Consider the following 25,923-nt stretch of genomic DNA (forward strand, 5'->3'; position numbering starts at 1 on the left):
GTGCACTAACCTTACACACGCAAGGATGTGACTCGCCTCGGTATAGATCCCGTTGGACGCCTCCTCCATGATCCTGGCCGCATGCTTGGAGGGTATTGCCTCCATCGTCGTGGCCAGTTCTGCAAGCGAAGACGTCAGCGAGAACTCGTCGGGGTTCACCTGGATGGTGGTCGTAACACCACATTCCCTGGCGAGCTGGTGTAGGCCGGTGTAGGTGACCCGCAACGAGCCACGGATTTCTGACAGGTTGCTCTCGAGTTCCGACATCCGATTCTCGAGTCCCCGACGTTGTCGCTCGTTGCCGGCCACCAGCTCCCTCATTTTCTGGAGGTCCTCGCGAACCTCTGCCAGGTCGCGCTCCAGCTTGTCGGCATGCTCGTTCGCCGACGACGCTGCCGCTGCCCTCGCCTCCGAAATGTCACGACTTATGCCGCGAGCACCAGCCTCGAGGATGCGCCCCATCTCGACTTGGAGCTCCCCCCAGGTGAGGACGTCAGCAGGCGGGCCGCAAGTAGGCCCGAGATCACTGGCTGGGCCGCTCGGCATCGCCTCACGGCTCCTGGGCACGATCACGACATCAGGCGAGGCCACCGCAGGAGATGCGCTGGAGTTCCCTCTGGACCTGTGTTGCGCCGCCTTCGCCCGCACCGACCTGCAGAAGATTATCATGTCTGGCCCTCAAGACAAGTCACCAGAATTCAAACAAGGGAAGAATCTCAATTTTCGTCTACTTACTTCTCGCCCAGCGTTACCAGCTTCTGTCGTCGCGGAGGCGGCGGAGACGCATCCACAGCCTAAGTAAACCGAGTACGAATTAAGGGGGACATCTTCCGACTACGAAGTTAACAAATTAAGAGACTCACCAATGGGGAGGACGCCCTCCGGCGGCTGCCGAGCACGGAGGTGAACTTTCTCCCCACTCTCGGGACGCGACTGCCACTAGTCGCGGCAGCAGTGGTAGCGGCCGCATCAGACGCCTCCTGAGCAACACCCTCTTTCAATGAGGCCGCTGCCTGGTGGTCCACGAGTGGTCCAATCACGTCGGTCAGAGGGAGAGCCTGCACCACGTGAAATCGTTATGTGATCTAGGAGCAAAAATAAAGGCGTCGGCGAACACACTCACGTTGATTGCTGCTTCACGCTCAGCCTTCCCCTTCTCGCAAAGGGGGACAGGGACGTTGCTCGCTGTTGTCGGGCCGCTAATCATCAACTGGCCGACGCGACGCTCCACGGTCTCGCTGTTCAAACCTGTAGACCGAGAACCAGAATTCGGTAAGTCAGGAGGAACATGCATATAAGGAAGTCAAATTAAACACAATAAAAATACCCCGAGGAGAAACCTGGGTTGCGTCCTCCGGCCCAGAGAAGTTAAAGGCTAGGTAGGCACGGGCCTGGAGCGGCTGGATCCGCCTACCAATGAAGTCGGCAGCGACTTCATACCCCGACAAACCTCGCGCTCGGAGGTCATCGATGGCATCGATGAACGACTGAAGAGAAGGGGTCAAGGCGGGTTTTGCGGTCCAAGACGGGATCTTGTCTGGTTGTTCCTCAGGAACGACAAAGATCGGATCTGAATCCTCTATCTGAAGATAGAACCACACTTGCTACGAGAAGAAGGGCACTGGAAGGGGATATATCGCGACTTCAAGCCATCCCGAAGCCGGAAACCCGTACATCCAGATACCCTGGTAGATTCCATCCAACGCAACTCGTAGTAGAAGCGAAAGAGGTCGAGAAACGGCTCTACCCCAATGTAGGTCTCACAAAGATGTGAAAAGATACTGAGGAAGGTGATGGAATTGGGGTTCAAATGGAGCAGAGAAAGGCCGTAGTAAATTCAAGAGCAAGAGAAGAAATTCAGAAGGCGAAGGAAGAAAGCCACAGAGAATATAGTCCTCGATCGCAACCATACGACCCAGGACAGGTTCAGGTTCAGTACCTCCTGGTTCCCTCTCCATGGTTTCGCGGCCGGGGAGGGCGCCATCCTCCTGTAGCTTTTTTAGCGACACGCTGGTGGAGGTAGACTTGCCGAGATCCATCTCTGCCGGAGGTTGTCGGAGAAGGGACCGAGATGAACAAGCCAGGGTTTTGCGGGAGCGGAGGAGACAAAGAACGCCTGGAGGCCGGAGAGCTTTTTTCACAACGGGCGGACTTCAAAATGGATCCTCAAAATCCTCTTAAATAGACGCATTTCCGATGGTACGATTTCAAGGAAAGGAGAGAGAGATTGCCGCCGGAAATCTCTAGGTCTGTTACGCGCGGTAGTTTTTCGGACTTCAGTTTAAATTCACTCATGACCATTGAGCTTCGCATGGTGTTGTCGAGTGCGTCCTGTCTCTACGGTTCTCACATCGAGAACGACAACATCCTCGACACCAGAAGTCGCGATCGGTTACACGAGTTCATTTAAGCAAAAGTCGGGGGCTACAGTCAGGGTTACGGATAAGGTATACCCTTTACCCTTCGATATACGTCATATATCGATATGGCATGCCCGTGCACATATGGACATTCTCTGCGTACACTAAGGAAAACCTTCACGGAGTTTGCAGAGAATAAGAGTCCTACTCGGACAGGACTGGGTTGTCAATGTTTCGTGTAGGGTCCGATGTCTCCGAGTTCTACTTGGAAACCGCCTGACTTGCGATATAAAAAGGACCCCCTGGGAGGACCTAAGGAGAGAATCTCATAATCAACACAACCACAACAGCCTACGAAGTCGGAGCTTGCAGGAGTCAAATCGTCGGGAAAGCTAATCGAACCAACTGGATTACGATCTCGACGGTTTCATCGAATCTCATTGTTCCCTTTGTAACCTGTGATTTCCATTATATAATCCCATATCAACTGGATTAGGGCTATTACCTGTCAAGGGGCCTGAACCAGTATAATTTTCGTTTTCTGTTTGCTTGATGACGTATTACGCAGATCCTTGTACCAACGTACCCCAATACCCTCTATATCCGGTCTACGGGTATCACCCGTCGACAATAAATATTAATGAATAGCTTGTTTATGAGGAATGACTAGTACTCCCTCCATTCCAAATTGATCTACATATAGTTTTTTTGAGGTTATTCCTAAATGATCTACATATTTATGTTCATTCATTAGGTCTATTCGTTATTTGTGCATTGGAGTAAATGGACATTGATGCATGCATTCATGCACACAAGCATTTATAACCCACATGCAATATCTTGATTTGCTATTGGCTAGGAAATAGTGGGGATGATGAATGCATTGAGTTTGTTGGTAGAGAGTAAATATAGTATGAGAGAGTTATTAGCTTTTCTTGGTCTTGGTGTACCTATGAAATATGTAGATCAATTTGGAATGGAGGGAGTAGCATGTTTAAATAAATGATAAGTAGAATTACTTATCCTTGTTCTGTGTACCAAGATGAAATATGACTATCAAAAGTAGATAAAGAGAGTAATTAATTAAGTATTAGCTATCTGTTTTAAAAAATAGATTAATAAGATTTTTTAAAGTAACTTTTGTATATAAAACTTTAGGAAAAAACGTATCGTTTAACAGTTTAAAAAGCGTGTGCGTGGAAAAAGAGAGTGGTGAGTTGAGAGAGAACAGGGAACAACACAGCCTTAATGGTGCTCGATCGCAGAGTTGGAGATCACAAAACAGCATTATTGTCACCAAAATAAACGGTATATTATAGCCTAGTCATCACTCCATGTCATCTGAGTAGACCAAAAAATTAATCAGCACACCGAGGTTGAGAGTGCCACAGATCTACCAAAGTACCCATGTTGAAAGCCAAAAATATGTGACCTACATGGATAGTGTACTACATGTGACTGTGAATTGATATCTAACAATGTAAAGGTGTTACATGCACCTATAAAAAAACAAAAATCCATCTAAATACATACCAAAGATTCGATCACCAAATTAAAGTTCAACAAATTTTGTAAAAAAATTGTGATATTCATCATAAATTCAATATGATAATTTGAAGGTGAAAAAATTGGTTGTATTGTTGTTTTTTCTTTATTTTTATTTAATTATGATATATACTACTGATACCCCGCGCTTTTGTTGCGGGATATATGCTAGATATTGTATAAATGACTAAATGATTTGGATTGAAATATTGTGAAAATGGTTTGAGAATGTGTTGTTGCAAAAAACACACACTGGCCTGAGAGATTTGCTTTACTCTAGTGCAAGTCCAAAGATTTGCTTTCGGGTTCAAAGCATGCTAGTTGGTTTGATTCTGCAACCAACAAGAAACAAAAAAACCAAAGTTAAATCCATAAATGATAGCCGATTGGCTAGATTGCCGATGGTGTATCGTCTGAAATCAAGCCGATGCAATATAATTTGGATTTGGGCACAAGGAGGGAAAGAGCAAGGCGAGTGAGGAAAAGAGGTCAACCAACAAGGACGCACCAAAGTCAAGCAAAAAGAGAAGTCATAAAAGTAGGAAGCGCAAATCCTTAGGAGAGGTCCTCGTCGTTGAGCAAACGGACCCACCCAGGCGCCCCAACCCCCAAAACGACGACTCACGCAAGCAATGGTGCCCAATACATAAGACCAACAACCATGCCATAGAGGACTGTCTCGTCTTCAAGAAGGAGCTCGCGAGACAACTGGCGATTGAGAGAGGGAAGCGAGTTCGTGTTGTCGAGACGGCTGAGGAAGCCACCACCCTCGATTCTGACTCTGCCTTCCCAGAATATGACCTCCATGTCTCCCACATCTTCGTTGGCTCTACATCGTACTGCTCAAAAAGGGAGTACAAAAAGGCGGAACGTGAAGTCTGCTCCACTTCGCAAGCAACTACCGCCAAGATGAAGTGGTCCCAGCACAAGATTGAGTTCTCGGAGGCAGATCACCCCAAGATCGCAACTACACCTGGTAGATATCCGATCATGGTTGAACCCACTATACGGAACATCAAGGTGGCCAGAGTCCTCATTGATGGTAGGAGCTCAATCAACCTGCTTTTTGCCAGCACTTTAGACGCGATGGGGATACCTCAAAGTGAGCTAACGCCTATAGATTAGCCCTTCCATGGAATTACCCCTCGTCATCTAAACCTCTGGGCAAGATCACGCTACCAGTTGCTTTTGGCCAAGCCAATAACTTCCGAACAGAGCAAATCACCTCTGATGTCGCAGAGTTTGACACAGCATACAATGCCATCATTGGGAGAACTGCACTCGTGAAGTTTATGGCATCATCCCACTACGCTTACCAGGTAGTCAAAATGCCAGGACCAAAAGGGACAATCACTATCCAAGGCAACACTAAGTTGGCAGTACAATATGACAAGCGGAGCCTCGACATGGTCAAGCATACTCCCAACCCACCCGCTTAAACTGAGCAACCCAAGAAAGTGAGCAAGCCCAGCAAGAAGGCCAAACTAAACGGTGCTATCAATATAATCCCGTTGTCAAGCCCCAACCCCGACAAGACGGTCAGGATAGGGGGCTACACTGGACGACAAATAGGAATTCATGCTCATCACCTTCCTCCGCGACAATGCAGACGTGTTTGCTTGGCAACCATCAGACATGCCGGGGGTTCCCAGGGAGGTGATTGAGCACAAATTGATGGTGCGACTGGACGCGAAGCCGGTTAAACAAAAACTACGGAGATTCGCACCCGACCGAAAACAGGCCATACGAGAAGAACTCGACAAGCTTCTCAAAGCCGGCTTCATTAGGGAAGTCCTTCATCCCGAGTGGCTTGCCAACCCAATAATGGTACGCAAAGCCAATGGGAAAGTGCAGGATGTGCATCGACTTCACCGATCTCAACAAGGCGTGCCCCAAGGACCATTTCCCCTCTTCCTCGAATAGACCAATTGGTGGACTCAACGGCCGGATGCGAGTTGTTAAGCTTTCTTGGCACTTATTTCGGCTACCACCAGATCAGCATGGCAAAAGAGGACGAGGAGAAAACAGCGTTCATCACGCCTTTCGGTGTATTCTGCTATACCAAGATGCCATTCGAATTGATAAGCGCAGGGAACACATATCAGCGCGGAATCCAAGTGGCACTTGGCAATCAGCTCGGGCAAAATGTCGAAGCCTACGTGGACGACATCGTCGTCAAAATCAAGACGAGCAATTCACTAATCGATGACCTAAGGGAAACGTTTGACAACCTCCGCAGATATTGAATGAAGCTTAACCCGGAGAAGTGCACGTTCGGAGTACTATCAGGGAAGCTACTCGGTTTCCTTGTCTCAGGTCGAGGGATCGAGGCCAACCCTGATAAGATCAAGGCGATCGAGAACATGAAGTCGCCCACAAGACTCAAGGAGGTTCAGCGGCTGACAGGATGCATGGCTTCGCTAAGCCGCTTTGTCACAAGGATGGGAGAATGAGGACAAGCTTTCTTCGCCCTGCTCAAGAAGCATGACAAATTCAAGTGGACCCAAGAGGCCGAGAACGCATTCATCGCGCTCAAACGCTACTTGTCAAAACCCCTGTACTCATTGCTCCTCAAATTAATGAAGAATTATTCCTATATATCACTGCTACGCCTTATTCTATGAGTACGATTATCGTCGTAGAGAGGGAAAAAGTACAACACCCTGTGTACTATGTCAGCGAGGTCCTCTATGATGCAAAAACTAGATATCCACAGATACAGAAACTGCTCTACGCCGTGGTCATGACATCAAGAAAGCTACGCCAGTACTTCCAAGCTCCCAAGATCACGGTCGTCTCCTCCTTCCCTTTGGGGGAAGTTGTCATAAACAAAGACATCGTTAGCCGGATCGCTAAATGGGTAGTCGAGCTAAGCCAGTTTGATGTACACTTCGTACCAAGGACAGCCATCAAGTCTCAAGTCCTAGCCAATTTCGTAGCCGACTGGACTATCCCCGAGGATAGACCGTCCAGCCAAATAGATAACGAAATTTGGACTATGGCGTTCGACAGCGCGCTCAACAACGAAGGAGCAGGAGCCGGATTCATCTTGACATTTCCTTCCGAAGACCAATTCAAGCATGCAATCCACCTCAATTTCCGGGCAACAAACAACACGGCCGAGTACGAAGGCCTACTCGCGGGGATAAGAGCAGCAGCTGCACTCGGTGCAAAGCGACTAATCGTGAAAGGAGATTCCGAACTAGTTGCGAACCAAGTACACAAAGACAACAAGTTCCCTAACCCTGAGTTAGCCAAATACCTTGCTGAAGTTCGAAAACTGGAACGCGGATTCGACGAGGTCGAGGTTGAACACGTCTACCGAAAATACAATGTTGAGCCAGATGACCTCGCACGCCGTGCTTCCAGACGAGAACCACTTGAGCCCGGAACATTCCTGGACATCTTGACGAAGCCCTCCGTCAAGGACACGCACGACGAAAGTACCACAGCCAACACCAACATTGATGTGACCATCAAGTATATGCATACAACCATGCATGAGAAATATAAAACATTGCCAAAGAATACATCGGATGAATGGAAGATCTACAAGATATTAAAGTCCAATGAGTTTTGGAATCCAGTTTGGCCTCCGGAGACAGCACTGACTTCAAATGGACCTAGCGCCTTCATGCCAACTCCGATTTGGGTGATCTTGGACTTCATGAAAAGCATATCTTGCTAACTTTCAAACGCATCCAGTCTCATGTCCAAATTCATCTCGAGTCAACGGGAATCACCAAAATAAGACAGTGATGTTGCTAAAATCGAACTTGGGCCTTGGGCATTGTAATAGACTAGGCCCATCTCGGAAGTGTCTCCCTCCACCTCCACGAATTAGCACTTAACCCTAGCTTTATTTTCCTCTATAAATAGCTTTGTACATCCTCAAAAACAATTGGGTTTTGTTTAGTTGAATTTTGCCAAGTGCCATTCACCTTGTCTCTAGTCCTCGCTCGATTAGTCGGCGACTATAAATTCAGAGCCCCCAATAGTTGGTGTGTTGATTTGCTGGGTCGATTAGATCTAACACTTCAATCGCAACTATTTCTTTGTGCTTAATCACCTATTCGCAATATTTAGATTGCATCTTATCTTCTTCTTGCAGTGTTCTCTCGTTTGCATTGCAGGGATCATCAACCGCGCGTCACGGTTGGTACGACATCATTTGTGGTGTAGCGATTGCACAGCGTCCTGGACTTGTTCTGGTTGGTAGCCACATCGCAAACGTCGCATTCGATCAAATCGAGAGTTATCCCCTCACCAGAAGATCGGGCCACGAGAGAGAGCGTCATCAGTTGGTATCAGAGCTTCAGTTGCCTGGTGAGGATTTTAGTTTTGTAATTTTTTTCCCATCAGACATCCCGCCGGGGGCTGCAGAAGTCGCATACGTCGTTTCAAACATTGAGACAATGGATGACTGGCGTATTCCGCTAATAAAATTCCAGGAGTTAGATGAGCTACCGGACGACGACATGGAGGCAAATAAGTTATCCCGTCAGGCCAAGATATACTACATGATTGGCATAGATCTATATAAAAAGGCCCCGAACGGCATCCTCCTCAAGTGCGTCTCATCCGACGACGGAAAAGCTCTCCTTCTTGACATCCACGAAGGCATCTGTGGATCACACGTCGGCGGACGCACCTTGGTCGGAAAAGCTTTTAGACAAGGCTTTTTTGGCCAACAGCCTTAAAAGACGCCTATGACATTGTGCAACGATGTGAAGCCTACCAGTTCTTTAGCAAACACACCAAGTTACCAGCACAAGCGCTCCAGACTATCCCTCTGACATGGCCGTTCTCATGCTGGGGCTCGACATACTCAGGTCATTCCCACGAGGACAAGGGGCTACAGATTCCTATTAGTGGCAATCGACAAATTCACTAAGTGGATTGAAGCAGAGCCAACACGAGAAATCAAAGCCGACAACGCCATAAAATTCATCAAAGGGATATTCTGCAGATATCGATTGCCTCACCGCATCCTCACGGACAACGGCTCACAGTTCACTACGGTGACTTCCAAGATTACTGCATTGAACTAGGAGTCAAGATCTACTTCGCCTCAGTATCCCATCCTCAAATCAACGGACAAGTCGAGCGCACCAACGGAATAGTACTCCAAGGGATAAAAACCCGCGTGTATGACAGGCTCATGGCCTACGACACAAAATGGGTAGAAGAACTCCCGTCAGTCCTATGGGCCGTACGAACCACGCCGACAACGTCCAACAAGGAAACACCTTTCTTCCTCGTGTACGGATCAGAAGCCATGCTCCCCACGGAGCTACGGCATCAGAGTACACGAGTACAGAAATATTCCGACGAGGAACAGGATGAAAGACGAAGCGACGATGTGAACCTATTCGAAGAACATCATGAATGAGTTGCCGTCCGAGCAGCCACGTACCAACAGGCCCTACGCCGTTATTATGAGAGCTCGCACACTTTCCATCGGCAATTACGTCCTCCGACGAGTTCAAAACCAGGCAGGGTGGAATAAACTCTCGCCCAAGTGGGAAGGACCGTACACGGTGGTGCAAGTCTTACGACCAGAAACATTAAAGATTGCAGATGGCAATGGCCGCGAAATATCCAACTCCTGGATCATTGATCAACTGCGTAAATTCTATGTATATGATCAATGTATCTCAGTAATATCAAATAAAGCTCCACAAAGGTATTTTTTGAGTACTTCGCGATATAGTGTTCTACCCAGAGATCCCTTACCACGATAACACCTACTATTGAAATCGGACCTAATGTCCCTTTATGCCATTCCAACAAGCCTCCGAGAGACCTACGGGAATTTCAGCTGGCGACGCCCAGAGCAGATAAAGCCTTGTTGGATTCTAAAAGCCAAACGACCATGTCAAACATGGTCATGTAAGAGTGCTCAATGGTGGTGTATTCACCGAGCTATGTAATCGGAAATTGATTTTTCCAACTTCACGGCTGGGGGCTAGGTAACCACGTTTTCAAATAGGTGAGTTTTGGGTCATCGAGCCTTCTCCTCCGAGAACATATTTCTCCGAGGACAAGGCTGGGGGCTAGGGAGGGTACCCAACTCGACAACAGGCAAAAATGGTCAGTAAAAAGAGTAGTACCCGCACATAACATACCTCGTTCAAATACTTAGTAGATAGATTTCCGTTATGTTTACAAAAAACTTAACATTCATATTATACACAATCCCCTAGATTTTTTTTCCACAGGAAACGAAGTCTACCAAGAGGACCACCGCCAATCCATCAATGAGAAGACCTTCTCGGTGAGGGGAGCGAGAGAACGTGCCAGGTGGTCAACTTCGCTCGCCGACAGCCGAGAACGGCCAAACCCTGAATGCAGGAACCCGAGGTTCATATGCGGACGCTGATCTCGGATGCAGGCGAGCACGTGACCCCCGGCATAGCGGCTAGCACGGCAACACTCCTCCTTCAGGCAGTTGTCGATCCGCTGATCGACACCCTCCAGCTGGGCACACGCACCCCTCATCCAGGATAAATACCCGGTAATCATCTTCTCGGGCTCTACACGTTCAATCTTAAGCTGTCGGCAGATCTCCGACATGGTGCTACAGCAGCTCTTCAGGTATGAGTTTAACCAGACTTTGCATCCTCGGAGTGCTTCCACAGCCTGGTCCTTCTTCACGACCAGGACAGACCACTCGAGCTCTGCCACCTCAAACTTCATCCTCCAATAGAGAACTTGTCGATCTCGCTTGCCAAGCACGTTCTTGAGATCTGCAAAGGGCAAGGGTTCAGGGAGCTTTGCCTCACAATTAATAAAGGTTCGGGAGCAAAATCCTAAGACATCCCACCTGAGTTCTCTCGGAGGAGCGGGGCTACGTCAAAATCTGACAAACCAAGGGCTGCACCCGTGTCCTCCGACACGGCGGTATCCATGCCAATGTCAGGTGAAGGCACTCCGCTTAGCAAAGGTGGGCTAATCTCGTTGACATCAGGACGTCCGCCTTGCTGGACGTCCTCGGGATCAACACATCTACGAGGGAACCATGCTACAAATTAGCAAGTTGAAAACATTAAGGCAAAGAAGCTGTTCCACACAGGACAGGACAAAAGTATATGTATAAGAGGAGCACGAGACAAGAAAAAAAATACTCCTCAAAGAGAGGGAGGACGGTCTCCCCGAGATCTGCCACATCGGACATCACGTCCTCGTGCGAGGCATCAGCAGCTCCCTTAGACAAGATCTCTTTGAGATCAGCGTCGGGGAGAGCGAGCTTTACGCAAGCGAGGACATGACAAGCCCCCGTGTGGATCCCGTTGGAGATCTCCTCCGAGACCCTGGCAGCATGCTTCAACGGGATGACCTCCATCTTCGTCGCCAGCTCGCCCAACGCTGATGTCAGGAAGGTCTCGTCGGGGTGCGCGGGGATAGAAGACTTCACACCGCACGCCAGAGCTAGCTGGTGCAGGCTGGTGAAGCTCTTCCGAAGCTGGTCGCCGATGGAGAAGATGTGATCTTGCAGATCGCTCATCCTCTTCTCCAGGCCCAGACGTTGCATCTCGTTGCCGGCCACGATCTCCTTCATTTTCTGAAGGTCGTCGCGGGCGACTTGAGCTCCGTCTCCAGCTGCGCCACCCTTCCATCCGACGACATGGCGCGGGTCGTTAAGTGGTCCACATGAGCCCCTACCTCCCGAGAAGTGTTCTCGAAGAGGCGACGGCACTCGGCCATCATGTTAGACCTGTTTTGTGGTCCCTACGGCAGTACCGCAGTCACAGCCGCGACAGCAGGTTCGGCGAACTCGGCGGCGGCAGGCGCAACATTCGCACTGGGAGAGGCGACTACGGGAGTCCCGCTAGTCGCCACCTCATCGCCGCTCCGCGCAGAGGTTGCGGAGGCTTTCCTGCCAGTACGAGAAGACATCCCCGATAAGCTCACAGATGCAGTAATGAAAGAGGTCAAAAGATTCACTTACTTGTCGGCGGCCCTCTTCGCTAGCCTCCTCTTTTGGGGGATGAGGGAGGCCACCCGTATCCTGAGTAAGATAGCAAATCATGGCTTCACTTCATCATCCCACAAAAAAGAAAAAGGCAGCAGACCAAGAACGACGGGCTTTACCTCAGACCCGCTGGAGTTCTGCCGAGATTCGGCGGGAGCACTGGACCAAGCCCATGGCTTCCTCTTGGTCCCAATCCCCCCTGTGACAATGGGGACGGAGGACGCAGCGTCGACCTCCTCCGTAACCTTCTCCTTGAGGAAAGCGGAGGCCTAGTGATCAACAAGGGGACCGATGACATCCATCAATGGCAGAACCTGTAGGAGTTGAGGTCACCCTGATCCTCCATTTGACAGAGACATAAAAAGTCGCATGTTCTCACGGTTCTCACGCACGTTGATGGCGCCCGCCTTGTCAGCTACCGGTTTGTCGCAGAGTGGGATCGGTAGCTGGTCAGCGGTAGAAGCGGGGCTGATCAAGACGTCCTTGACCCGTTGTGTCACGACATCCGCAGGGAGAACTGGAACGCGAGGAAGAAGGCGAAAGTAAGTCAGATCTTGAGTCAAAAAATATTGTCAAAAAGCAACAAAGAGGTAGCAACTTGAGAACGAGTACCCCGAGGCGATATCCACGTCACGTCGCAAGCTCCCTCATAATCGAACACGGGGTGGGCGCGGGCTTGTAGCGGTTGGATACGTCTTGTGACGAAGTCTTGAACGACCTCATACCTGGTTAGCCCCTGCTCTCGGAACTCTCCGATCACATTCACAAAGGCTTCAAGGGAAGGAGTCAGAGGAGGTTTGGAAGTCCAGCAGTCTTGTCGGACATGCTGGTCCTCGAGCACGACAAGAACCGGGTCAAGTTCTTTCAACTCGAGGTAAAACCACTTGGACTGCCACTTGGTCTGGGATGTGTGGCATTGGAGAGATATGTATCTTGCCTTCATGCCATCGCGTAGGCAAAACCCGCAGCATCCCGATACCCTGCTGGCCTCCATCCATCGGATATCATAGAAAAAACGAAAAAGATCCAAGAAGGGCACTACCCCAATGTAGGCCTCGCAGAGATGGGTAAAAATGCTCAAGAAAGCGATGGAGTTGGGGTTGAGGTGCAAGAGATAAAAGCCATAGAAGTTCAAGACCAGCAAAAGGAATTTCGACGGCGGCGGCAAAAAACCACTGCGAACGAAATCCTCTACCGCTACCATGTGACCTAGGGTAGGGGAGGGGGTAATACCTCCTTCTTCTCGGGCCATCGTTTGCTCCGAAGGGAGAGCTTCGTCTGTGGAGAGCTTCGCCAGCGTCGCTAGATCGAAGGTCGACCTGCCAAGATCTGCCATTGGATGAAGATTACTGGGGAAAGACGAAGGAACCTAGGGAATTTTGGGGGAGACAGAAGGTTCGAGGTTGCTGGAAAGTTGTAGGATTTTTCGACAAACGGACTTGAAATGGATCCTAAAACCCTTTTGGCGGTTCGAATTTCAAGGGAAGGGAGAGATTGCCGCCGAAAAATCCTGAGGCCCGTTAAGGGCGATTGTTCAGACTTCAATTTAAATTCATGTTTAAGCAGTCGAACATCCGTTAGTGTTGTCAATAACTTCTCGTCTTCTCGGTCCCATATCGAGAACGATCAAGTAAGTATGACAAGCCGCTGATTAGAGAAGTCACGGTTGACAACATAAATTCATTTGAGTTGAAGTCGAGGGCTACTGTCAGGGTTACGGATAAGGCATACCTCCTATCCTACGACTTATGGAATATACCGATAAGTTATACCTTCACGTATACAGATTGTTCCCTTAAATGTCGCGTGGAAACCGTTTAAATTATAGACAATATCTCTACGAGTCAAGTGACTTCCAAAGTCCTACTCGGAAGGGATAGAGTTTCTGTTATACCGTACCAGGTCCGATATCCTCAAAACCTTTCTTGGGGATCAAGATGATCCACGGTATAAAAGGGCCTCCCTAAGAGAGGTTCAGGGCATCTAATTCAATCGCCAACACACACACGAAAGTTTACGAAGCCAGAGTACGCAGAGCCCACTCGCTGGGAGATCTCATTGAATCCCTCGACTACGATCTCGTCGGTATTATCTGTTTCGACTACTCTCTTTGTAATCTGTTCTCATCATCATCAATCCCATATAAACTGAACTAGGGCTATTACCTGATAAGGGGCCTGAACCAGTATAATCCTTGTCTTTTGTCTGCTGATGTCGTACTACGTAGATCCTCGTTCCAACGTACCCTAATACTCTACTCTTCCGGTCCGCGAGTATCATTCGTCGACACCTTTAGCTTATAATTTCTTATATACTATTAGAATATGTCCTATCAAAACAAAATCCCATATATTTTCGGACGGAGGAAGTCTAAGGTTTGTAGCAACAAAATTATAACCATATGAAATTAAATTCAAATGTCAATCAAATGATATTAATTTTAGCAAATAAAATTCAATTCACACTGTACTAATTGTTGGTCAAATGTTTTAAGTGTTAAATATTAAATATGTGCATGCCATATATTATGGGATGGAGGGAGTAGTTGGCTCTAATATAAGCTAAAGAAAACCATACTCAGTTGACAGTTCGTAAAAAAAACCAAGCTAACAAATTTAGATTTAGGTTATATCCCATTCAATTTTAGATTAATTTTTCATGAGATGAAGAAAGGATGTGTGTGAGAGATGTGGATCATTTATTAATATATATTTCTAATACAATGAATCTGGACAGACCATCCGTCCAAATTCATTGTAATGTGTCACATCTACCAAAATCATTTTATATTATGGGAGTGGTAGCTATTAAATTCGTCACAGATGTTGATGCTCTATTGAACATTCATTTATTAATATACTCGAGTCAGTCAACTCTAGATGCTCATTTGCTACTACCCACCATACGGCCATACCAGATCTTAAAGACTTGGGGTTGCTCGCTGCTCGGCGCCGTCGAGGGCTGTGCGGTTGAGGGTTGAGGCCGACGACGCGATCCATCATCGGCACGCTCGGCCGCCGCCCGCGTCTCCTTCCTTCTTCATCATCGGCCGCCTCCTCTCCCTGCGCCACAGTCGATCGGCCGCGGTAACCCATCAATCCCCAACGCCTATATCCTGTATAGGAAATAACAGGTGTACGGCAGGAACGCCAAGGAAGGCACGGCCAGGAGAGAAGAGAGAGGATGGGGGGGGGGGGGGGTGGGAGAGTTTAATTCGCTACAAGTTTAAGGTTATATACATCGTATTTGTCAGTTGATATCCTCAAGTCACTGCTGACTGCAGACCAGTATGAGTAGCTTAGTAGCCTCTCTCGGGTGGGAGATTATGCATGATGCAGTCAACGAGACAAGTTAGCACGCAAGGTTGTGTTGGTTATGCAATAGACTCGGTGTTGAATTAAATACTTGTTCTTAGTTCAACACTAATTCTTCTTGTTCTGGAGAGGCCTAAATTTAACAAATTAAGTACTCGTGTTGCTGCTCTATGTTGCCTCTGAGTTCTTCCTTGTTTAATTGCAGAAATGAGAAATCCATTGACTTCTGTTAATGTCGAAGTTTAAGAAGAGGAAGAGGAGCATAAGCCGAATAAGGTAGTTCAAAATGCAACCCCACTGCCACCACATCAAACAAGGATGCAGTTAAAGCGTTCGAGCTCGTGGACTTCCTCAGGCTCCAATCCACAACAACCAGCTACAGATGCCTGTAAGAAGCAGAAATCAGAGGTATGGGAGGACTTCACCAAGTTGCCTTCTGAAAATGTTTAATATTGTTATGGCAAATATTTGCCATAGGGTATTGATAACAAATTCCAAAAGTTCAACATGAGGCATGTTAAGAATGTGCATCCCACTAGTAATGCTGAAGTGAGCGTTTATTTTCTGAATGATGCTGGCTCAATTTTGTTCAATAACTACAAGTATGATGCTGATTCTTTAATAACTACTTATATGTTTGTTTGTTCTTGGATGTGCACATCCATCTACAATGGTACAAGAAGGTGACTTGAACTATATTATGACTGGAACTTCAATTATCCACCTACTATGTAATGATGGAATTCTGATTATTTAGCTCTTGTTGTCATGCCCTCTTGCTATGCAATTTAGAGCTATGTCCTTTAGCTAAGCTGTTGACATTGAGTTAAATCTTTGGACTATGGCTCTATGCATCATGTTCATATACTCATGCTCAAATTGAATAGCTGAAACCTCATCGGTGACTTCATGTTTTTTTGATAAGTCTCAACCTATTGCTTGTTAATTGTGTTATGTTGGGCTTTTGTTTAGGCCACCTCAGGCCTGAGAAAATGTAAAATTGTTGGCTCGGGCCAGGCCCAGGCTTGGCTCCAACACTATTTTTTTAAGCCTAGCTTGAAACCCTTCTGGCCTGGTGTTTGAACAAGTATACTCACAAGTCTCTGCCCCAACGTTATGTGTGCAACCACAGCTCACCGTGGAGCATGGGTTGTTTACCTTCTCGGAGATGGGATCTGAATGGTCGGAGGGACGGGAGGGCTGGCAGGGGCTAGGTCCCCCTCAAGGTTTGAAAATTGGCATTGTATCAACTGAAGCTTCAGTACAATTTTGAAAAAAAAAACTGGTACCTTTCACCTTCCTCTAACAATTCAATTTCAGAGTTTGGGGCTTCGCCGTTTCTTGTTAGTATGACGAGCTCTCTGCCCAAGGGATTCCTGATGAGGACCAGGGTGCTGGTTGTCGACCATGATGAGTCCAACCTCACTGCTCTCTCCCAGATGCTTATCGGCTTCCTCTGCCACGGTGAGGATGCTTGCCTCTTTTTTCTTCTCGTTTGACTTGTGGTTCTTGGAATGGCACCTCCCCGACTGCTATTTATTTATTTACCTTTATGAGATTCTACGGATTCATTTCAATCTGGTTGTACTAGTTGAAACCCCAAGCGATTGATTGGTGAGATGACTGGTGAAGTAAGGTTCAAAAAGTTTTTACTTTGGTTCACCTAAGATCATTCCCAGCAGCTTATATATCATGTATACCATCCTGAAAATAGTGCATGGGGGGAGAAAAACGGGCTCCAGCGGATACGCCATTGCGGCCTCCAATTTTAGTGCATCTGCCATCCTAGAGAGAGAAATGCCAAATTTGGCGTTTCTCTCTCTTCACGCCATCTCGCAACTGCCTGCCTCCGGATCTAACTCGTGCCACAATATGGATTCCATCTTCCCCCAGATTCAGGAGTAGAAGGGGGGGGGGGGGGGGGGAGTGGTGGTAGATAGGTTGCACCTACTAGATTTGGCGGAGGTTGTCAGAGTAGAAGCGGCACCGCCCCTCCGGTGCTGTGCCGACCGCTCCAATCGTCAGATCCATGCCGACCGCCCTGCCTGGGTACCCCGAGCCACGCCGCCCCTCTGCTGCTCGTCGATCTCCACTGCGCTACGCTGCCCTTCAGTCTTCTCTGCTTGTGCCGCTCTGCCGCCCATGATGCTCTGACAAAGTGGCAAAGCCATGGCCATGTCTTCGCCCGCATGTCCGTATGACACATTGGGCTTGTGGGGAGCGATGAGCCGATAACTTATCCATTCCACCCCCTTTTTTCCTTTGCTTTCACAGTAAACAGCGTGGGGATTAATCTATTTAAAAAGTGGTGATTAATCGAGCATCGATATATGTGAGAGATTAATAAACTATCACCAGATGTATGTGAAACATGTTTAGCGATACATTGTTTCTTTCAATTTTTCTTTTTTTAACTCATCGAATTAGGCCTAAAAACATGTACCCATTGCAAAGGTAGTTGGGAGATATTATTAAAATATATGAGCATGATATGGAGGATGCACTATGGATGATCTGTTGGAGTAAGAAGAGATATGGAGGATGTACTATGGATGATCTATTGGAGTAAGAAGATATATGGAGGAATTTTTTTTTGGATGACCATCCAAAAGGAGATATGGAGGACCAAATTTAGATGTGCTGCTGGGTATGCTCTAAACATCTACCCATTTGGATGCTCCTATATTTGAAAAGCTAGTGCCCCCTGTATTGTCACTCTCCAAAAAGTTATGCCAATAACCACGGAGAAAACTTGATAAACTTGTACATCAATGTACTTTTTACGAACTTTTTATTTTAAAAACTCTTTAGCTTGATATTCTTCCTTTAGAGTAAATTGCAGTTTGGACTTGTTCTTACGAACGTTTAACTTTGGACCCTCTTTAGCTATTATTTTCACTTTGGACTCCCCTTTTTGCTTCACTTTGGACCCGCTCTCCTTTTCTGCTCCATACTTGAGTTCACCACTGTCGTCATCTGCTACTTGGTATGAGCTAAGGTGGCAGCACCAGTCCACTGCCTGCAAAGTGAAGAAGATGGGTCCAAAGTGAAGAAAGAGGGTTCTAAAATCCAAACACTGATAAGAAGGGGTCCAAGCTGCAATTCACTGTAATACTTTATTTAGGTCAATAGTTGTCAAACAGCAAACATCCCTGTTGTTCATTTTTGTCTCTCCCCCTTCATTGCCACAGTGACAACTTGTTCACGAGCTAGAGAAGCACTAGCTATGCTGGATAGAACGGACAGTTTTGATTTAGTACTGAGTGAAGCTCACATGCCAGATATGAATGTGTTCAGATTAACTGAACATGTCGGTCTTGAGAAGAATGTTCCAGTCGCAGGTAAGTGCAATTCAATATCCTCCTGTTGTATTGACTATTGACATAGTTTTCTCTGAAATTTGAGGACAATACTAACATTAAAAAAAAATGGCAGTGATGTCTGACGATTCAAGCACAAATTCTTTCCTGAATGCATTAAAGTATGGATCACTTTCATATTTAGTGAAGCCAATAGTTGAGGAAGATTTGAGGACCTTGATCTTTCATGTATCAAGGATAAAATTGTGTAACAATTACAATGAGCTTGTACAGTCAACTAGCATGTATCATTTTCATCAGAGCAGGCAAGTGAGCAATCGACATATAGGTAAAACAAAATGGAAGGAAGAACCTTCTGGACACACAATCTCATCAGTTGTCTTAGCAGTTCTTTTCCTTGCAAAATTGAGATCCAGATTTCAAAAGAGGTTCACAAGAGTAAAAAAAGAAACTTCTGGTTCTAAGAGGAACAATTACAATGAGCTTGCACAGTCAATTAGCATATATCAATCTGGTCAGAGCAGGCAAGTGTGCAATCTACATAAAGGTAAAACAGAATGGAAAGAAGTACCTTCTCGAGTCAGATCTCCAAAAAGGAAATTCTTTTCAGCAATATTGGCAATTATTTTCATTCGAGTATTGTCAACCATGTCTTATGAAAGAAGTATTGTAAGATACTTGCCAAGAGAAACAAGGTTTGAAAGACTAAATCGACCATTGAGACTAACAGTTATAGTAATTCTTTTCCTTACAAGATTGAAATGGCTCAAGATGTCGAGATCCACAATAAGGTTCACACGAGTAAAAGAAGATGAAATTTCTGGATCTCAGAGTAGCAATTACAATATGCTTGTGCGGCCAATGCCAACTCTCACATATCGTTCTGGTCAGAGCAGACAAGTAAGCACTCCACATGAAGGTAAAATAGAATGGGAAGAACCTTATCGAGTTGAATCGGCAAAAAGAGCATTCTCATCATTAGCCTTCATAGTTATTTTTGTTACAAAATTGAGGCTGCTAAAGAGGTCCAAATCCAAAACAAGGTTCACAAGAGTAACAGAAGAAATTTGTGGATCTAAGATACTAAGATTCGTTTGGACACCTGAATTTCATGAGCGGTTTATAAATGTCATATTACGCCTGGGCTTGGATAGTAAGTTTTTTGTTGCACGCTGTTGAACTAACATTTTTATTGAACGTCTTTACTGCCCCTGAATTATGACAAATGACTGCTAACCTCAACCTCAACCTTAGCTGTAAAAAGAAGTAAATATGACCATCTATTTGTTAAATAACTAATTTATTAATTTTCTTATCTGTTAGTCAGTATTCTTAGTTTCTAGATCAACATCTAGCAGCTCATGTTTCTTTTTTATTGGGTGGAACAAAAACAGTGTCCTACTTCCTCTGTTTCACATTGTAAGACATTTTGGGTTTTGCATAGATTCATGCATGGATCCATGTAAGTGCCCAAATTCATATGGATGTTAATAAATCTAGATGAGAAATGGAGAAGCCAAAACGTCTTGTAATGTGGAATGGAGGGAGTAATTAATAAAACTGTTGTTTATTGAATATCTAAAAGATATGGAACCAAAAGTCCAGATAAACATAAAAATACATCTAGGTGTAACCATACAAATGAAGAAGAAATTACGCTGAAGTTGCAGTAGAGTTCCACTAAAGACACACTGGAAATTTAGTGTGTGCATTGTGCAAGTTTAGGCTATTATTCATTGTGCAAGCTGGGTGACTGACAACCTATGCAAATAACTTTCCCAACATTAGTTTTAACTGTATAGTTTTGCCATGTGGTTGCCAACAGTGTGATGCGGTGTTACTAACATAGATCAGCACAAGTGCATAGCATGCCTATCATTAAACTAATAAAGCTAGCAAAAGATGGCCTCTATCCCTCCAGTCATGCTCTCCGTACATTTTACATGTCCATGTTGCCCTCATCCCTGTGGCATCCACCTCCTTACCTCCACAGGCACAATGCAAAATGAAGACCATGAGGGCATAAGTTTTTTTTCGGTATAAGTGTTAGCTAGGAGTTGTAATGGAGAAATTTGGGCTAAGCCAACTTGAGTGCACATGTAATGTAACATAGAGATCATAGGCAATCAAAGCTTGGTACATAACATGTGATGCATAGTCTGCAGTATCTACTTTGTACATAATTTTGCACTAGCTTTGAGAGTTCAAAAACTAAGTAATTATTCGTACGGTCGGGTGAAAAGTGGACATTCCGTGATAGTCATGCATTTATATGTATTCCCTCCATTCCAAAATATAAGCATTTCTAGGTTCTTATGCAAAATCTAAGGTGGAGGGAAAATATTCTCTTTTAGTCACTCCAGTGGTCAAATTTTGAATCTTGAATTGCTTAGATTCTCTTCCCAAGCATCTCATTGGCTGAAAATGTATAGATTTCTGTGTATTGAAATTAGTGCCCCAGATATGCTTATATTTGTAGAGAGAATAGGAGGGAACACCACACTCCCCAATGAGGGGGGTGACCATATATTATAGCCTTTCCAATATACAAAATCCTCAATTAGAGGAGTATACAAGGAAGCTAAGGATACAAAAGAATCCTATACATATATGGCTATACATTCCTAATACCCGCCCGCAGTCGCAACGGGAGGATCACGAACGCAAAGACTGGACCTGAAATCAATGAACAACTGCACAGGCGGCCCCTTGGTCATGATATCGGCGAACTGATGGGACGACGGTACATGGAGCACTCGGACCTGTCCGAGAGCCACCTTCTCCTGAACGAAGTGAATGTCGATCTCGATGTGCTTCATGCGACGGTGATGCACCGGATTGGCCGTCATGTAGACAGCGCTGACGTTGTCACAGTAAACAACGGTCGCAAAGGCGATGGGGGCATGAAGCTCCTGGAGAAGCTGACGAAGCCAGCAGCATTCAGCGACGGCGTGAGCAACAGCGCGGTACTCAGCCTCCGCACTAGACCGGGAGACAATCGTCTGACGCTTGGAGGACCAAGAGATCAGATTGTCGCCGAGGAAGACGCAGTAGCCGGAGGTGGAGCGCCGGGAGTCGGGACAGCCGGCCCAGTCGGCATCAGAGTAAGCCGTCAGAGACTTGACAAGCCCGGTGCCGATGTGGAGTCCGGCGGAGAGAGAGCCTTTGACGTAGCGCAGAATGCGCTTGACCAAGGCAAGGTGGGGCTCCTGTGGATCATGCATAAAGAGGCAAGACTTGCTGAACAGCGTAGGCGAGCTCCGGCCGAGTGAGAGTGAGGTACTGCAGAGCGCCTGCAAGGCTCCTGTACTCGGTCGGATCCTTGACAGGGGCGCCGTCGGAGGCGGAGAGCTTGGCCCGAGCGTCAACCGGGGTGGCGGTGGGGTGGCATTCAGACATGCCGGCTCGCTGAAGAAGATCAACGGCATACTGTCGCTGGGACAGGAAGAGGCCATCGGAGGAGTGGCGGACGAAGATGCCAAGAAAGAAGTGCAAGTCGCCGAGGTCGGTCATGGCAAACTCGGAGTGCAGCCGAGTGGTGATGAAGCGAAGTAGATCCGTGGAGGAAGCTGTGAGGATGATGTCGTCGACGTAGAGCAGGAGGTAGGCGATGCGGTCTCGATCCTTGTAGACAAAGAGGGACGTGTCGGAGGTCGAGGCGACAAATCCCAGCTGATGGATGTAGGCGGCGAACCGCTGGTACCACGCGCGAGGAGCCTGCTTTAAGCCATAAAGAGAACGCTGAAGAAGACAAACGGCGTCGGGCGCGGCCGGGTCGACAAAGCCGGAGGGCTGCTGGCAGTACACCGTCTCGTCCAACTTTCCATGAAGGAAGGCGTTCTTGACGTTGAGCTGGTGGATGGGCCATGAAGGTGAGGTCGAGATGCTGAGGACGACTCGGATCGTGGACGGCTTGACAACGGGGCTGAAGGTCTCGTCGTAGTCGATGCCGTGTTGTTGGGAGTAGCCGCGAACCACCCAACGAGCCTTGTGTCGAGCGAGAGAGCCGTCGAAGTGAAACTTGTGTTTGAAGATCCACTTGCCCGTGACGATGTTAGCACCCGGGGGGCAGGGCACCAGGCGCCAAGTGCCGTTGTCGATCAAGGCCTTGTACTCATCCGCCATGGCAGCACGCCAGTTGGGATCGGCGAGCGCGCTGCGGTAGTTGGTCGGAACCGGGGAGATGGCGGAGTGGGAAGCCGCTAGGATGAGGCGGTCGACAGGCCTGATGGAGCCGGTCTGGGAACGCGTGACCATGCGGCTTGGTGGAGGCGGCTCCACTAGGGGAGGTGCTGGTGCAGCGTCGAGGTGCGGTGGTGGCGTGGCCTGCCGTCGCTGGTAGACGCGCGGGAAGGGCTCGACTAGCCGTGCCGTAGTCGGAAGAAGAGGCCCAGCGACTGGCCTGGTCGAGGGCGCTGAGCCCCCAGTGGCCGGCCGAGCCAACCGAGCAGCCGGGACAACCGCCTTGTAGGGAAGAAGCGGCTGCTCGACCTCAGCCGAGGGAGCAGCCACCAAAGACGACCGTACCGGATCATCCGTGGCGCGGGGTAGGGAGGGCTGCCGTTGCTCGACACCCGTGACGGGTGGAGCGACCACGGTGGGAGTAGTCACTTCCTGTAGCAGAAAATCAAACGAAGAGACATCGACCGGGTGACGAGCAAATGGAAAACAAGTCTAGTCGAAGACGACATGGCGAGAAATGATGATGCGGCGAGTGGAGAGGTCGAAGCAGTGTTAACCTTTGTGTGAGGTGGGATAGCCTAAGAAAACGCAAGCGGCGGAGCGAGGTGCGAGTTTGTGGCTGGCGGTGGCACTAAGGTTAGGGTAGCAAAGGCATCCAAACACACGCAATGGGGAGTAGTCCGGGAGTTTATTGTGGAGGAGCTGGAATGGGATGGAGTTTTGTACAGATGAGGAAGGACGACGGTTTAGGAGATATGTGGCTGTGGCTAAACCTTCGGCCCAATAGGTAGGAGGCATGGAGGCTTGCAGGAGAAGGGTGCGAACTGAGTTGTTAATGGTGCGAAGCACACGCTCGGCTTTGCCATTTTGCGGGGATGTGTATGGGCAGGAAAGGCGGAGCAGGCAGCCGCGGCTAGCAAGGAAGGAGGTGGTACTGCGGTTGACGAACTCAGCGCCATTGTCGACCTGTATGCATTTCAAATGGCGACCAAACTGTGTGTGTGCATATGCAACAAAATCCACAATGTGTTGGTGAACGTCAGACTTATGACGAAGCGGGAATGTCCAACAAAAATGACTGAAGTCATCGAGAATAACCAAATAAAATTTGTAGCCAGAGGTACTCAAAACAGGAGATGTCCATACATCGCAATGAACTAATTCAAAAGGAGAGGAAGTACTGGAACTTGATCGAGTAAAGGGAAGACGGGTATGTTTGCCTAATTGGCATGCATGACAAAGAGAACTATCTGGCTTTGACGAGGGTATGGCGGAGAGGCGCTGTAGGGCGAGGACGGCTGCAGATCCGGGATGACCAAGGCGGCGATGCCAAATGGTGGTGGAGGTGGCGTGAAAGCAGTGGGCGGCGATGGGTGGTGCGGCTGCCGGTAGGGTGTAGAGATCGCCGTGACTATTGCAGCGAAGAATCACGCGCCGGGTCCGGAGGTCCTTTACAGAAAAACCAAACTCATCAAATTCAATAGAACAATGGTTGTCACGAGTGAATTGGCGAACGGAAAGAAGATTGCGAACCAAGGAAGGAGCAACAAGGACATGTTTGAGATCGAATTTGGTGGTCCCTATAGGTAGAAAGGAAGAGCCACGACATATAACCGGAATAGTGTGACCATTGCCGACAGTAATATAGGTGTGAGTTGGGCAAGCGAGTAACGAGTATACCATCAGTGGATGACATGTGCGAGGTCGCGCCGGTGTCGAGGACCCAAGAATTGACCGTCATCTGGTTGAGGGCAGCCACCAGTCCTGCCTGATCCCAGGCCGGTTGCGCCGCTGAGGTGGCCGGCGACGAGTACGGGTCGGCAAAGGCGGTGTGGGCTTGAGGAAAAGTTCCGAGGATGCTGGGGGCGCGCCACTGATGCTGCTGCTGCTGCTGCTGGCCGGCCCATAGGGAGACACAGACCCATGGTCCAGTCAGGGTGCGCGGGACGGCAAAGGAGAAGGTGCCGCCGCCGCCGCCTTGACGATTTCTACCGCCGTTGCCGCTGTTGTTGCCGCCGCCATTGCGGTTGTTGTTGCGGCCACCATTCTTCTTCTTGTTTCCACCTTGCCGCCACCACCAGTGGAGGAGCAGGAACCTGAGGGGCAAGAGGCAGCAGCGCTGCTTGCCGCGACGAGGGCGGTCTCCGTCTGGACTTCGGCGTCGTTGGCCAGACGGAGTTCCTTGAGAACAAGGGTGTTCCGCGCAGAGGCGAAAGACAGGAGGACAGGAGCACTTGCGATGTTGTCCTCCGTGCTGGTGAAGTTGGAGTTGACGCCGCACAGAAGGTTGAGAACCAGCTGCGACTCCGTGACGCGGTGCCCGACGTCGCGAAGTGCATCGGCTGCCGTCTTCATGCGCTGGCAGTAGGTGGTGATGGAGAGATCGCCTTGGATCATGGAGTGGAACTCATGGTGCAGGAAGATTGCACGTGGTTCCTTGTTCGCTTGGAAGAGGTCGGAGATGGCGAGCCAGAGGGCGCGAGACGTCTGATCCGGCTCCATGGCGAGGTCGAGGACGTCATCGGCAATCGAGCCGAACAGCCAGCTGCGGATGCAGAAGTCGGCTTGCTCCCATGAGGCGTCGGGGGCTGCAGGAGGTGCAGAGTCCAGGTGGTCGAGGAGGCCGAACTTGCCGCACATCGAGCGGAAGGTCTTCCACTTGTTGAAGTTGGGGTTGCAAAGCTCGAGGGAGATCGGGACATGAGTCTTGACGGAGATGGTCGCGTACGGGTTGACGAAGACGGTCGCGACGGAGTTGGTGGAGGCTGATGTTGTGGAGCTGTCGGTCGCAGCAGTGGTGGCAGAAGACGTCGACATGGCGACGAGGAGAGCAGCGACCAGCAGGTGACGGCGCCGGCGCAACACAGGGGGGAGGTCAAAGGTGCGAAAGGAAGGATAGAAACCTGGAAACTGATACCATGTAGAGAGAATAGGAGGGAACACCACACTCCCCAATGAGGGGGGGGGGTGACCATATATTATAGCGTTTCCAATATACAAGATCCTCAATTAGAGGAGTATAGAAGGAAGCTAAGGATACAAAAGAATCCTATACATATATGGCTATACATTCCTAATAATATTATGGTACAGTTGTGTTCTTGGTAGGAGGGGTTCTTTGATCCCTTCTTTGTAAATAACTAAATATGTCTATCTTCTTAATGAAATGAAAAGTGCAGTTCTCCTGCATTTTCGAGAATGTTTGTTTTGGATCCTAGAAATGCTTA

The 25,923-nt window shown here is 48.2% G+C and overlaps 2 protein-coding genes across 2 annotated transcripts; both read left to right on the top strand.

The window, feature by feature from the left end:
* Positions 1–4,814: 4,814 nt before the first annotated feature.
* On the top strand, positions 4,815–8,605 carry LOC127752613 (uncharacterized). Its single transcript, XM_052278023.1, has 3 exons — positions 4,815–5,007; positions 6,548–7,374; positions 8,357–8,605. The coding sequence occupies exons 1-3, from the start codon at positions 4,815–4,817 to the stop codon at positions 8,603–8,605; spliced, it is 1,269 nt and encodes a 422-aa protein (XP_052133983.1).
* A 6,171-nt stretch (positions 8,606–14,776) lies between these two features.
* LOC127752435 (uncharacterized) lies at positions 14,777–18,237 on the top strand. Its single transcript, XM_052277777.1, has 5 exons — positions 14,777–14,966; positions 15,400–15,602; positions 16,327–16,420; positions 16,515–16,658; positions 17,649–18,237. Exons 2-5 carry the CDS (start codon positions 15,513–15,515, stop codon positions 17,705–17,707), a joined length of 387 nt encoding a protein of 128 aa, XP_052133737.1. The 5' UTR covers positions 14,777–14,966; positions 15,400–15,512; the 3' UTR covers positions 17,708–18,237.
* Positions 18,238–25,923: the final 7,686 nt, after the last annotated feature.

The sequence above is a fragment of the Oryza glaberrima genome, chromosome 10 (genome assembly GCF_000147395.1).
Source record: "Oryza glaberrima chromosome 10, OglaRS2, whole genome shotgun sequence".
Classification (NCBI taxonomy): domain Eukaryota; kingdom Viridiplantae; phylum Streptophyta; class Magnoliopsida; order Poales; family Poaceae; genus Oryza; species Oryza glaberrima.